This window comes from Macaca mulatta, chromosome 1 (genome assembly GCF_049350105.2).
Source record: "Macaca mulatta isolate MMU2019108-1 chromosome 1, T2T-MMU8v2.0, whole genome shotgun sequence".
NCBI lineage: Eukaryota > Metazoa > Chordata > Mammalia > Primates > Cercopithecidae > Macaca > Macaca mulatta.
Genome location: NC_133406.1, coordinates 23055131 through 23069405, shown reverse-complemented (window position 1 = coordinate 23069405; position 14275 = coordinate 23055131). Strand labels below are relative to the sequence as shown.

The 14275-nt window shown below is 45.7% G+C and overlaps 1 protein-coding gene across 2 annotated transcripts in view; it reads left to right on the top strand.

Moving 5' to 3' along the window:
• Positions 1-11596, top strand: part of RXRG (retinoid X receptor gamma) — a 45062-nt gene extending 33466 nt beyond the window's left edge. The window contains exons 4-9 of one of the 2 annotated variants that reach the window (XM_015124497.2): positions 1086-1246; positions 1344-1473; positions 2476-2608; positions 4153-4244; positions 5555-5660; positions 11109-11596. In XM_015124497.2, the coding sequence (XP_014979983.1) occupies positions 1086-1246; positions 1344-1473; positions 2476-2608; positions 4153-4244; positions 5555-5660; positions 11109-11256 (770 nt within the window). In that variant the 3' untranslated portion in view covers positions 11257-11596. 2 annotated transcript variants of the gene reach the window in all.
• Positions 11597-14275: the final 2679 nt, after the last annotated feature.

Sequence of the window (14275 nt, the reverse complement as noted above, 5' to 3'; positions counted from 1 at the left end):
GATATGGCTTGCATGACAAACGAGATGTTCAGCATCGCGGTTCCAGTCCATTCTGCAGCCTCTGGGGCTTGTTATCTCCTCAGAGAGTAGGAGGCACTCTTGCAAGTGGACTGTGGGGAGGAAGGGAGAGAAACAGAAATAGGAGCTGCTAGTGGAGTAGCTGTCATGGAGTTTCAAGCTAGTCACCTGCTTAAAGGATAATTTTCCTGACTCTTGGGATGTAAAAAATGTGTTCTAATATTGAATTCTGTTTATTGCTGCTGTGAATAAGATGGAAACTACAGCCGTCTAGATGATGGAAACTAACCCAACAGAGACTTTTCTCCTGATGAAGAGCATAGAATTAGAGGGGGCAGCAGTCTGCTTTCCATCCTAATGTATAGACATGGAGGATTCTGAGAGTTGCCCTGAACCTTGATGAAAACCCTAAGCTTTGGAGAGGCTGAGATAATTCCAGCCTACACCTTTGCCTATGTACCCTCCCCCACCTCCAAAATCAGCCACTGATTCTGAAATGTCATCTAGGTGACATCCCTCCACCCCTTCACTTACTAAATACCCACAGCTGGCTCCCTGAAAATCTTCCCTGACAAGTCGGATCAGGTGATGTTGTGTTCAAGCTGGTGCACTAGGGGCAGACCTAATGGGACGTGAATGCCAAGGATGATGCATAGGATCTGACAGAGGGAGTTTTTAAAGTAATGTGCTTGCTACTTAACTATTTCATGCTCACAATTTTATAGAGGCAGCAGGTAGAGCAAGAATGTGGGGATCTGCAAGGATAGCAAGGAGAGGGTGGCCCATTAAAAGAGAGGATATAATCAGAGTTTATTAAAGCTTAAAATGCATACTTCTTAGTGTGATCACCATAATGCATTGGAAAGAATATGCACTAAAGAACCCCGCATTCTGCATAGGCGTAAGCAAACAGCTTTGCTTTCCTTGTTTCATCTGTCAACATTACAATATCCCCAATTCAGGATCCCCTTTCATAGATGAGTACATTGAGGCTTAAGTGGGTAACAAACTTTCCCACTGTAGTCCTGGGCATTATGGTAACCTCTGCATGTCCTGCTGCATGTCAGCTGTGCAAGAAGAAAGACAGAGGAGCCGGGAGCGAGCCGAGAGTGAGGCAGAATGTGCCAGTAGTGGTCATGAAGACATGCCTGTGGAGAGGATTCTAGAAGCTGAACTTGCTGTTGAACCAAAGACAGAATCCTATGGTGACATGAACATGGAGAACTCGGTATGTGCTCCATTTCTTGGGTAGGACTGGAAATGGGAGAAAGGGGTGTATTTGAGTCCTGGGACCTGTCCCTCACAGTACTTTGTTCCTCTTTCAGACAAATGACCCTGTTACCAACATATGTCATGCTGCTGACAAGCAGCTTTTCACCCTCGTTGAATGGGCCAAGCGTATTCCCCACTTCTCTGACCTCACCTTGGAGGACCAGGTCATTTTGCTTCGGGCAGGTAAAGCATATTGGCTGCCTTTTTCCCTTTTTGAAATTGCTCCCAGGATCCTAAAAAAAAGTAACCTGATGGAGCTGCAACATGTCCAAGCTATGTACCATGTTGATGATGAAATAACCCTATGCAGGTTTGTTCATTCCCAAATGAAGCATTGTTAATGAGGGAGTGGGACTCTCTTCCCATGCAAATTTTACCATGGCTTTATAATTTGCATACATTTTTAAAAGACTATTAAATCATTTTTATTGAGGATAATTTGAAGCAGTGCCTCATTATTGTAATGAAATTGGCAAATAGAGATATTCCCATTTCATAGGTGAGATAAAGAAGCCAAAGATGTCTGCTCAAGCTTATACTAGATGGGTTCCACGATCTTCCTATTTTAAGACTCAATATACTGTATTTTCTCTTGCCTCCTATTTCTGGGACACTTGCAGGCCACTGACATATGCCATATCTCCTATTTGTCACTGAGCCAGCAGGGAAATTTCATGAAGATTGGCTGAGCATTGGGAACCAGTCCACTCATTCACCCCTGTTAGATAATGAACACTCACTGAGTGTCAGCTGAAAGCTACAGACTGTGTTGGGTGTTACTAGACAATGCCAAAGAAATAAAACTAGGTTATCAGGTCCTGGGGGCAGAAACTGCAAGGTATATTAGCTTTATCCACCACGGAAGCTAACATAGTGACCATTATCTGCTAAATGTTCAATCCACATTTGTTGACTGATTAAAAAAAATAGAATCATTGTCCTCAAGCTGTCATTCTGAGTTGCATCTGAGAGAGAGTGGGGGATGTGCAGAGCCATGTCAGGAGACCCCAGTCTTATCCTTTGTTTCTTCACTAATTAGCTGTGTCATCTTGAACTAATTCTTAACCTCCCTAGATTGTCAATTCTGCTTGTGTTATGTGGAATAATAGTACGTGCCTTGGGTGATTATAAATAAAGAAAGAATGTGGTCTGTTTTCCCTCAAGACCTCCTCTTTATCCTTGCAGGGTGGAATGAATTGCTGATTGCCTCTTTCTCCCACCGCTCAGTTTCCGTGCAGGATGGCATCCTTCTGGCCACGGGTTTACATGTCCACCGGAGCAGTGCCCATAGTGCTGGGGTCGGCTCCATCTTTGACAGGTGTCTCTCTTCTGCTTCCAGTATTTGTGTGTATTATGTGTGTGTGTGTGTACACGTGTGTGTGTGTGTACACATGTGTGTATACATGAATTCTCATGTGGGTATGAACCTCTGGGTAGTGCTGGGAAGAAGGATGGGCAGACCAGTTAGCTGCACATGACCATGCAGAGACCACTAGGCACATGAAACTATAAACCTGGGGAATGAGGGAGAGAATAAAAGAAAGGTTGAGATCACAATAAGATGGAGCCAGTCAGAGGCCAGCATAGTTGCCAGGCAGATAGGAGAATCTGTTCTCCCAATAGGTTTCCCAGGGAGAGATCAGATCTTGACATCAGCTAGTAAGTTGTGGGTGGAGAGGGTGAACTGTTTATCCTAGGGGCCAAGGATGGGAAAGGGATCAGGATCTGTCCTCAAGAAGCCAGGCAAGATGGACTGTTTATGCTGGGCTCTGGATGATCTCAGAAGGAGGCCTGCAGCAGGAGCAAATCCATCTTGGTCAGGCAGGGACACCCTGACAGAAGTTCTGTGCCTTAAATGATACTAAAGGAAAATTAAGCCATCTGACAAGGAGTTGAATAAAATGAGTAGTTGATGACTTGAGAGTGAGAGGATGGAGAACTGGTAAAGAGGAGAATTAAGTTGAAATTAATCTCTCTGTCCGATGCCAGGGCCCCGTGGCCCCTTTCCACCTCCATTGTAAATGGTCTTCTTTGGTCATGTGCACATCCACTGAGCTGTCTCTACTACCTCCCTGCCCTTTCCCACATGTTCCATGTAGAGCCCAACATGGTGTTTGGAATGACTCGTCCCTCTTTGTGGTGCCTGGACCTTTCTACCAGTTCACTGAATGCTGCCCTCTGCTGTGTTTTTCTAGACCTGCAATCCCCTTACCTTGCTTTGCCTGTTGCGTTTTTAATTTCCAAGACATCCATGATGCCTTTCTGTTTCCCTGCATTCATTGCTTCCTCTTTGGAGCCCACTTGGACTTTGCTCATGGCAGTTATATTCCTGGGCATCGTGCTGCTGCTTGTTTTCATGTCTGTTTCTTTTTTTTTTTTTTTTTTTGAGATGGAGTCTCGCTGTGTCTCCCAGGCTGGAGTGCAGTGGCATGATCTCGGCTCACTGCAAGCTCCGCCTCCCGGGTTCACGCCATTCTCCCGCCTCAGCCTCCCAAGTAGCTGAGACTACAGGCGCCCGCCACCACGCCCGGCTAGTTTTTTGTATTTTTAGTAGAGACGGGGTTTCACCATGTTAGCCAGGATAGTCTCGATCTCCTGACCTCGTGATCCACCCGCCTCGGCCTCCCAAAGTGCTGGGATTACAGGCTTGAGCCACCGCGCCCGGCCTCATGTCTGTTTCTTTAGTTAAACTGTAATCTCCTTGCAATGAGTGGTTGCATCTTTTACATTTCTGTACCCCTAGTAACTGGTACATCGTCTGACAACAGGGTGGGCATATACACATTTTGGATGAATTCATTTTATTGACTCTTCGCCTGTTACTCATGGTTTTCTCATTACCCTCTTGTTTCCTGTTGACAGAGTTCTAACTGAGCTGGTTTCCAAAATGAAAGACATGCAGATGGACAAGTCGGAGCTGGGGTGCCTGCGAGCCATTGTGCTCTTTAACCCAGGTAACCACCCTTGGACCCCAGGGGATGTGTGTGTTCACCCCTCTCCACTGTCAGCCTCCAGTGCTCCCATGTTGTTGGTCCTCCAGCTCAGCTGAGACAGAGACGGCAGAGCCAGGAATCCAGGAGAGCTCACAGTGTCAGCTAGAGCCATCTTGAAAAATGTTTTGAATGGGTGTGGCAGGCACATGCCTGGGGCAAGTGGGGAAGATGAAAGATGATGGTGGCCCACGGTGGCAGTGAAGGGGGTGGTAAAAAGCGGTCAGATTATAGATATATTTCTAGGTAAAGCCACTGTGATTTGCCGATGGATTGAATGTAGAATGAGAAAGAAAGAAAGGAGTTAAATATGACTCTCTGTTTTTTTGTTTTTTGTTTTTTAAAGTTTTGTTTTCCTGAACAATGGGAAAAATGAAGTTCTCTTCACTGAGAAGGGGAAAACTCCATGAGGAGCAAGTTCTGAGAGTGGGTGGGTAGGAATCAGGATCTTGTCTTTGGACATTAAAATAGGAGATGGGTAGTAGATATCCAAGAGTGGCTTCCCAGGAAGCAACTGCTCATATGAGCCTGGACTTCATGGGAGAAGCCATGTGCATCCGAGAGCTGTCAGCCTCTGCCTGTGTAAGGCCATGACACTGGGGTGAGATCATCTGGGAAGATAGAGCAGAGAAGACGGCTGGGGACTGAGCCCTGGGGCATGCCAACATTTAGAGGTCAGGGAGAAAAGGAAGAGCCAGCAAAGGAACCTGAGAAGGAGCAGGCAGTGAGATAAGGAGAGAATCAGAAGGGTGGTGTCCTGGAGGCTCGAGGGAAAATAGTCTTTCAAGAAGGAGGCGATCAGCTCCAGCAAACTGCTGTGGTCAAGAAAGAGGAACCTTCAGAATTACGTAATCATTCATGCAGAGGCTTTATCTCCAGAATTAGGCAGTTAGTTCATCAATGCAGGACATGTGCCAATTCAGCTTTTGTGTCCCATCTTATCACTCAGTCCATGCTTAGCACATAGTGGGCACTCGGTAAATGTGTGCAGGTAATATTTCGAGAATAGTCTGGATAAAATAAAGCTCTTCTCCTTAGAGTCAGTGGTGGGTACATTTGCCTATTCATGGAGTTTAAAATCTTTGCCCTAAGAGTTTTTTGGGTAAATTGGACACGGAAAGAAGAGCAAGGGGGAACGAATGACTAGCTTTGTTTATTTCACACTTGTCCCTATCCAGGGTGTCTCTAGTAACTCTAGGGAGGGTGGCCAGAGGGAATGGGGACAGCCTCTGCTGGAGGGTGTAATCAAAGGCTAACTCAGTCATCTCTTTTAGATGCCAAGGGCCTGTCCAACCCCTCTGAGGTGGAGACTCTGCGAGAGAAGGTTTATGCCACCCTCGAGGCCTACACCAAGCAGAAGTATCCAGACCAGCCAGGCAGGTGAGAGAGTGCTGGCATAATGGCAGTAACAGCAGCAACTACTCCCATTCTTCAACTATTGAGCCCCTAAAGTGCAGCAGGCAAAGTTTAGGTGTTTTCAAATGTTATTTAGTCTTCATAACAAGCTGAAAGCCACAAAAATGTTAATTCCATGGTGATAGCGGCCTTATCTGTCTTATTCACCATTCACTCCTCTAACCTCCACAGGTAAAGCAGTGCCTGACACATAGCACACATCTTTAAATGGAGGATGAATAGCAAACAAATGAATAAATGTGGGAATTATTATCTCCGATTTCTATCAAAAAACAGAACCTCAGAAATGTTAAGTAACTTGCTGAAGACCATAATGCTAGCACGTGGTGGAGGTGAGATGTGAACCCAGTTCGTGTGATTTCACAGAGCCTGTGTTTGAGGTGTGACTGCATTGCTTTCTGGTCTGCCCCCATAGAAACCCCCATGCAGGAGGAAGTACAGGCTTTGGTAGCCAGAAGGCATGGCTGCTGGTCCCCAGGGTGCCATGTGTGTGGCATCTGGGAAGGTGCTGGGTCTGGGTCTGGGCTCCTCATTTGGAAAGGTGGATGTCGGTCTAGCAGATCTCTGAGGCCATCTAGCAGTATAGGTATTTCTGAGTTATTAAAAGATATTCTCAAAAGTTTTTTCCAAAGTACAGCTAAGCCAAAGAGTTTTCCCTCTCTGCTAATGCCAGTTAAAATGAGAAAACATGATCCTCAAATCTCGTAGAAATTGGAAATGAAACTGAAAAGACTGTCTTAAAGACATTAATTTTGTTTGAGGGATTAATTTTACATGCTGCCAATGCTCACTAATTATTTCTATTCCTCTGTGAAGTCTAATATCTACTTAGCTGTTTATCCTGGATCATAAGCCGACATCTAGCAATTGTCCAGAAGAGACTGAGCTGTGTTTTGTGTTGGAGGCTGTGGATGAATTCGAGTAGGTGGGTTTTGGCCCTTTGGTGCAATGAATAGGCAGGGCCTAGTTTATTAGTGAGATGAAGCTGAATAGACCCACCAGATGCCACCAGTTTAACACAAGCATCTATTGCTTGCTCTCAAATCCGGGTGGGCAGTCAGTTCAGAGAGCTGGTTGTCTTGCACGCCATCACTCAGGGACCAAGGCACCTTTTTTCCTGTGTCTCCACCATGACCCAGAGCCATACTGTGTTTTGCATCCAGATGATGGAAGCTGGAAGAGGTGGAGGAGCAGAGAGGCGAGGCCATATGGGCCAGACCTGGGTCTTAGAGCGCCCTCACCTTTTCCTTCACTTTCATTGGCTGATTCCAAGTCACGTGGCCCAGCTGGCCACAAAGGAGGCTGGAGAATGTACCCTGTTGTATGCCAAGGAAGAGAAGAAAAGATTGGATTTTGGTGAATCTAGCAGTTCACTATAGATGAGATTGAGAGAGCCCTGATCAAGGGGTCAGGACGTGGCTGCCAGCATTGGCTTGGCCTCTGTCAGGTGTGAGCCCTGAGCAAGTCATCTTAACTGAAGCCCTGAGCTGGATGCTTTCTATCAAATCTTTCGTTTTTTGAGCACATATTGTGTGCAGGGCATTAGAAATAATGAGTGTCATACATTTTCCTGAAATTGGCTCTATGACTTGCTGTTTTTCTTTAAAAACCAACAAAAAACTCCAACTCACTTTTTTTCCTAATTATAAAAGCAATGCATGCTTTGGTTAAAAAAAAAAAAATTAGAAAAATATTTTTTAAAAATACGCAGTGGCTCACGCCTGTAATCCCAGCACTTTGGTAGGCCGAGGCTGATGGATCACCTGAGGTCGGTTGTTCGAGACCAGCCTGACCAACATGTAGCAATCCCGTCTCTACTAATAATACAAAAATTAGCCCGGTGTGGTGGCATGCGCCTATAATCCCAGCTACTTGGGAGGTTGAGGCAGGAGAATCACTTGAACTGGTGAGGCGGAAGTTGTGGTGAGCCGAGATCGTGCCATTGCACTCCAGCCTGGAGGACAAGAGCGAAACTCCATCAAAAAAAAAAAAAAAAAAAAAAAAAAAGCAGATAATAAGAACTTATTGTAAATATTTTGGTATATTTCTTTCCAGTATCCTCATGTATCTATTATATCTTGTGTGTATCTTCGTATATCTATTATGTATTATATATATCCTGTATGCATTTCTAGATATGAAATTATACAGTTTTGTGTGTTATTTTCTTCCCTTAGCCATTCTAGAAATTGTATTCAATTATTGACAACTACAAATTATCATTTTCAAGGGTTTTGTAATATTTTGCAGTGTGACCATATCCTAATGTATTTAGCCATTGCCCTGTGATTGACATTTGGGTTGTTTCTAATTCATATCACTTTGAAAATTTTGGAACTTGACTCTTCTGCCGGAAGACGGCTGGTAGGGGGCTGGGCTGCCTCCACACACTGGGGAGAGAGGCCAACATTTGTTGCCAGGACTAGGGCAGAGCCTGGAACTGCAGAGAGGTAGCAGAGGATGGGTCCATTGCATAGTCTCCTGGGTTTGTCCAGCACAGCTTGGACTGAGGGTGACTGCCCTGATCAAGTGTTCACAGTTGGCTCAGCAAGTATATCAGGGGTGTCACTGGCCAGGCATGTGGGTGTGCTGAGGGCTGGTCACCTCTGGTCGGCAGAACCTGGTTGAAGGGGATCCTGGCACAGCCAGGTAGAGGCGGATTTCTCAGTGGGAGAGTGCTGCCACGCTGTGGAGATGTCTCAGAAGTGCATGTCACAGGGGCCACGTTCTGCTTTCGCTCTGATCAGAAAGCAGAGCTCAAAAGTCAGGTCACAGAACTCACACACACACTCTCTTGCACGCACAGCAGGCACCTTCAAAGGCGTAAATCCCTCTTGCTGCTAACCTGTGGGCAAGGAATGCTGGGACATTCGTCTATTAGATTTGATCTCAGTTCCTAAATCCAGGTCACACAACAAAGAGGGCAGTACGATGGCATACTTAGAATTTTGGATGTTGTAAAATCTTGGGCTTTTTAGAGTTAAAAAAAAATTTTAGAGTTAATCCCAGTCTAACTTTGCACTTATGGAGAAGCCGTTTCCTTTGCCTACTTCCGTAAAGCTTAATGGCAGAGGCACAGCCAGGAGTTCAGACTCCTTATTGTCTAACGACCTCTTTCCTGAATGGTGATGCCACTCAAATGCTTTCAGGGGCTTTACCACTGGAGGCTTTCGAAGTAATGTGTGGCATTGGCATAGATCTTTAATTTTTCCATGCAGGGAAGCAATTTCTACTTTTTTCGATGGTGCCACTTTATTTTCCTTGTATTGCTACATTTCTTTAAAATGTCATATGGCATGAGTATAGAAATATACACATTTTCAAGGAACATTGAAATTCTCATTTGTACTTTTTCATGAAATGATGCTGTGACACTCAGTAAAGATTCATCTGGAACCAGAAATCTCTGACTTAGGGCCATAGTGACTAATGTGATTTTGGTCCTTGAGTTTTTTATTGGAAGTTGTGAGTAGAGTGACTTCATATCTAGTAGTATTAATAACATTAAAAATGAGCTGGCATTGCATTGTGCACAGAGGGCACAATGTCACAGACAGAGTGAAAAATGTCACAGAAAGAGGTGCCCGAAAGGACATGCAGATGGGAGATGAATTCCTTCACACACTGTTCTTTCTCCCTTTTGTGAACCTCACAAGTGTCTTCAGTTATCAAAAAATGTGTGTGAGGGTGTGTATGAGTGAGTGAGGATGTGTGTGTGTGCATGTGTGCATGTTGTAAGAACATGTTAGAGTGTGAGTGTGGAGTGTGTTTGCATGTGTGTATGTGTGAGTGCATGCATGCACATGTGTGTATATGAGTGTGCATGTGTACGTATGTGAGACCACAGGCATGAGATATGTGAGATTAAGTATGTGCACATTTGTAAGTATGTGTATTGTGTGTAATGTGCATGAATATAGTGCAAGAGCATATGAGTGTGTGGATGTGTGTACAAACACATGAAGTATGTGTGAAGGTGTATATACATGAGAGTGTGTGAAGGTGCGTGTGCATGAGTGTGTGTGAAGGTGCGTGTGCATGAGAGTGTGTGAAGGTGCATGTGCATGAGAGTGTGTGAAGGTGTGTGTGCATGCACATGTTGTGAAGTCATGTGAAAGTGTACATGAGTGGGCATGTGTATGTGTGAGGGTGTGTGTGAATGCATGTGTGTGAGGGAATGTGAGAGTGTAAGAGTGTGAATGTGCATGTATGTGAGTGGTGAGGATGTGTGTGCGGGCACATGGGTGTGAAGCATGTGCGAGTATGTGTGATAATGTGTGGGTCAGTGTGTATGCATGTGTGCATGTATCCTCTCCCCAAACAGACCATAGACTCCTCGGGGGCAGAGACTATGATTTTCTATCTCCTCTTTTCCTAATTTAAGGGTAAGCACAGACTAAGAAGTTGACCATAAAAATTGGTAACAATTGGCCGGGCACAGTGGCTCACGCCTGTAATCCCAGCACTTTGGGAGGCTGAGGTGCGTGGATCACCTGAGGTCAGGAATTCGAGACCAGCCTGGCCAACATGGCAAAATCCCGTCTCTACTAAAAATACAAAAATTTAGCCAGGTATTGTGGCGGGAGCCTGTATTTGCAGCTACTCGGGAGGCTGAGGCAGGAGAATTGCTTGAACCTGGGAGGCAGAGGTTGCAGTGAGCTGAGACTGGGCCGTTGCACTCCAGCCTGGGCAACAAGAGTGAAACTCAGTCTCAAAAAAAAAAAAAAAATTGGTAACAATTGGTTACAAATTGGCAACAAAAATTTGGTGACTGTGGACCCCAAGGCATGTGCCGGTAGTCTCACCTACTTAGGAAGCTGAGGCGAGAGGACTGCTTGAACCTAGGTACTCAGGTCCAGCCTGAGCAACATGGTGAGACCCCATTCTTAAAAAGACTTTTTGTGGGGGCTGGAAACTGAAACAAATTGATGGCATGATGGCTAGAGTAAGGTTCTCAAACATGTTCATCTAATGGTGACAGCTGCCATGGACTGAGCACATTCAGTGCCTCACGCTCGGCTCTAGGTGCCTCAGCAGATCTGTGTAGGTACCCGAGGGACACAGAGACTGTGAGGAGCCAGTATGGCTGGCAACGTGAGTGGACACAGTCATCTAGTTCTTCCTCTGCCCCACCGTGAGTGAGGGGAGCCGAGGGCAGTCCTGGGACATGGCTACAGAATTCAAGATTCTGGAAGGTTCATGTGCTACAACTTCTGCCTTTAAGGCTGACGAGCCCTCTAGCCTGTTTCTGAAGCTCTCTAGGCTTAGAGATTCTGTGATTCCCTTGTCTCCCCTTCCAGCTCTTTTATCACAGATTGGTAGAGAAGACCAAGTGGACAGCCTCCCGCCAGCAGGTGCAGGTGTGCAGTGCATGCCCATCCCTGTTCCTGATGCTTCTTGGCTTTCCTGCAGGTTTGCCAAGCTGCTGCTGCGCCTCCCAGCTCTGCGCTCCATTGGCTTGAAATGTCTGGAGCACCTCTTCTTCTTCAAGCTCATCGGGGACACCCCCATTGACACCTTCCTCATGGAGATGTTGGAGACCCCGCTGCAGATCACCTGAGCCCTACCAGCCACAGCCTCCCCATCCAGGATGATCCCCGGGCAGGTGTGTGTGGACCCCCACCCTACACTTTCCTCCACCTCCCACCCTGACCCCCTTCCTGTCCCAAAATGTGATGCTTATAATAAAGAAAACCTTTCTACACATGAGACTTTTATAGGTGGACTTTTGTATAGATGTTAAAGGTAATACGCTTTGCTGTCTACAGGGCTGTGGGACTTACTGGAAGTTCTTGGGAAAACTAACCAAGCCTCTGTACATACAATTGGTTTAAATTATTTTTTCATTTGCCCTGGAAAGCAAACAAATGAGTAATAAAATAATATATGTGAAATTGGCACTGCCGGAGCATGGGGTGTGTTATTGTGCTACAGGGAAGTCGACTCAGACATGGAGAAGGGATATCAGAGGCTGGGGTCCTGAGACCATAAATCCCAGAGCATAATGCCTGAATCTAAGCTGGGCTTTGCTGCACAGCAAGCTTTGCCCAGGGGCACATTCTGGGGAGACTGGGAAGAGATGCTGTCTTTCAAAATTAACTTGTTTTTTTGTTTGTTTGTTTTTGTTTTTCTCCTAATAATAATGCACAGAAAGAGACTTATTCTAAATGGAGGCAATTTAGTATAAGGCCAAAGGAGAGATGTTCTTTGTCCTGGGAGCTGGTGGAAGATCTTAGGTTCTGGGAGTTGGTGGGAGGTGGTAACAAAGGAATAGGTTTGTCTGTTATATCATGAGCTACCAACAATAGTCAAAAGACTAGAGTACACCAAGTTTGTTTTCCAATCTTATCTAACCCTGTGCAGCCTGTTCTTAAAGGGGAAAGAGAAAAGCTCTCCCACCTTCTAGTCTAGGATGTCCAGATTTACATAGTTTTTAAATCCCAACCGTTGGCTGGACAATGAGCTTCTTGAAGGTACAGACTGTGTCTGACACCACACACAGCCCATATAGCTCACTGTCTTTAACTCACATTCCTGCCATCTGCAGGAATAGGGCTTAACAGATACACAAATCGATGTATGCTATGAATTACGTGGTACCCCCTAGGGTTGTAAATGTAAATGTGCAGCCTGAACAGCTGCACATGGCAGTCCTGCTTCACCTTTTCCATACCACCAGAACCTGACCTAGGGCCTGGTGTACAAAGCACAAAGTAATCTGTGTTGTTGAATTGGGTTCCACACAACTAGAAAGAATCCCCTAAAAGACAATGTGGATGACATTTGTCTCATTCCCCATCAATAGCTTGTCCCCTCAAAACCCCCATGGTTAACTCTCCAGTCCAAATACATCCCTCAGTACAACTGTGAAAAAACTAACATTGCTTTATGACTAAGAAAAATTTAGGGATCTGTCAGCGTTGGACATTAAACAATGGAACGTAAATCTTAATTCTGCTGTTCTTTCCCTTAACTTGTGTATCTGCATTTACTGTGAACTATGATGAAAATAGTTGGCAGTGGGTGTTAAAATTTAATTGTAGCCTGCTTGATCTCCTCCCTCTGCCAGCATAATTCACCAGATACATTCAACCGCCTTAAGGTAACAAGGGCCTTCCAGGAAAATTCACTGCCCCCCCACCACCGGGGGTCACTTGAGTCCCATTCCTTTTCTTTTGTTTGTTTGTTTGTTTGTTTGAGACGGACTTTTGCTCTGTCACCCAGGCTGGATTGCAGGGTGCAATCCTGGCTCACTGTAACCTCTACCTCCCAGGTCTGAGCCATTCTCCTGCTGCAGCCTCCCAAGTAGCTGGGACTACAGGTGTGTGCCACCCTGCCCGGCTAAGTGTTTTGTTTCTAGTAGAGACAGGATTTCGCCATGTCTGGCCAGGCTGGTCTCAAACTCCTGACCTCAAGTCCTCCACCCGCGTTGGCCTCCCAAAGTGCTGAGATTACAGGCATGAGCCACCGCTTCCAGCCCCATTCCAATCTTTGATCCCTTTTCCAGCCAACCCTAACTTTTGCCTGCAGCAAAACACAGACTGGTCAGGGCCCAGCAGGGTGCTGCACATCCATCAGGGGCGGTGTCTCCCGAACTGCTGCTAGGGAGCATCACTGAGCCCGAACAGAAGCTCTGCAGGAGGTGGGCTGTCTTTGTTGCACGGGCTGGTCCTATCAGATTCAGGGTCTCAAAGGCCACCTCCTTCCTGAGCTGTTCCTCCTTATACCCTAGCAAGAGCAACTGAGTGGATGTTCAGCCCCACCCGGATTGAGGTTCACCTTCCTGAAGGCCTGGCTCCACAGAAGCCATGATAAGTTTCCAGGGCCCCACATCTCCGAAGAGCAAGAGCTTTCCTCATTCCACATGCCTCACCTACAAGTGGAATCAGCTGTGTGAGGGGACAGCACGGTCAAGGCTGACGAATGTTTTTGGTGTCCCACACCCTGTACTATGTAGTCTGACTTAAAACAGAGGGATGAAGCCTTGTTTTTCACAAGTTCTCATAGAGCCTGAGCTCACAGCTCCGGGGTGAAAAGCCTGTCACTCTGGGCTTAGGCAGCCAGAGCCTGACTCCTGGCTCTGCCAGCAGTAGTCTTGGATTTAGGGAAAGTTACTTACCTTCTTTGCCTCTTATTTCCTTCTCTATTTGTAAAGGTCAGATGATAATACCCACCTTATAAGGATAAAAAGATGAAAGATGCATAAAGCCTAGTGTAAGAGCACATACGTAAGACATACTTGGATTCTGAGTCCTGACTTTGTCATTCATGATGGACTTAAGCCTCGCTGAGCCTCAATCACTGAATCTGTAAAATGGGATTCTTGTGAGGATGCCATAAGCTAATGCTCTTAGTGCTGTGACTGGCATGGAAGATGGGCAAAAATGTTAATTTATTTTCTGCTGAAGAGTGAGATTGCAATTAAAACATAATCTTGGAGTTTCAAGGAAATTGCCAGAACATTGTATCCCACAGCCTGGCTTGGATCATCCAATATACTGTAAGAGGGATCAAAGATTTCTAGTTTCTAGTTTTGGTTTAACACTTTTATTCTAGGTCACATCTTCAGCAGGCAAATG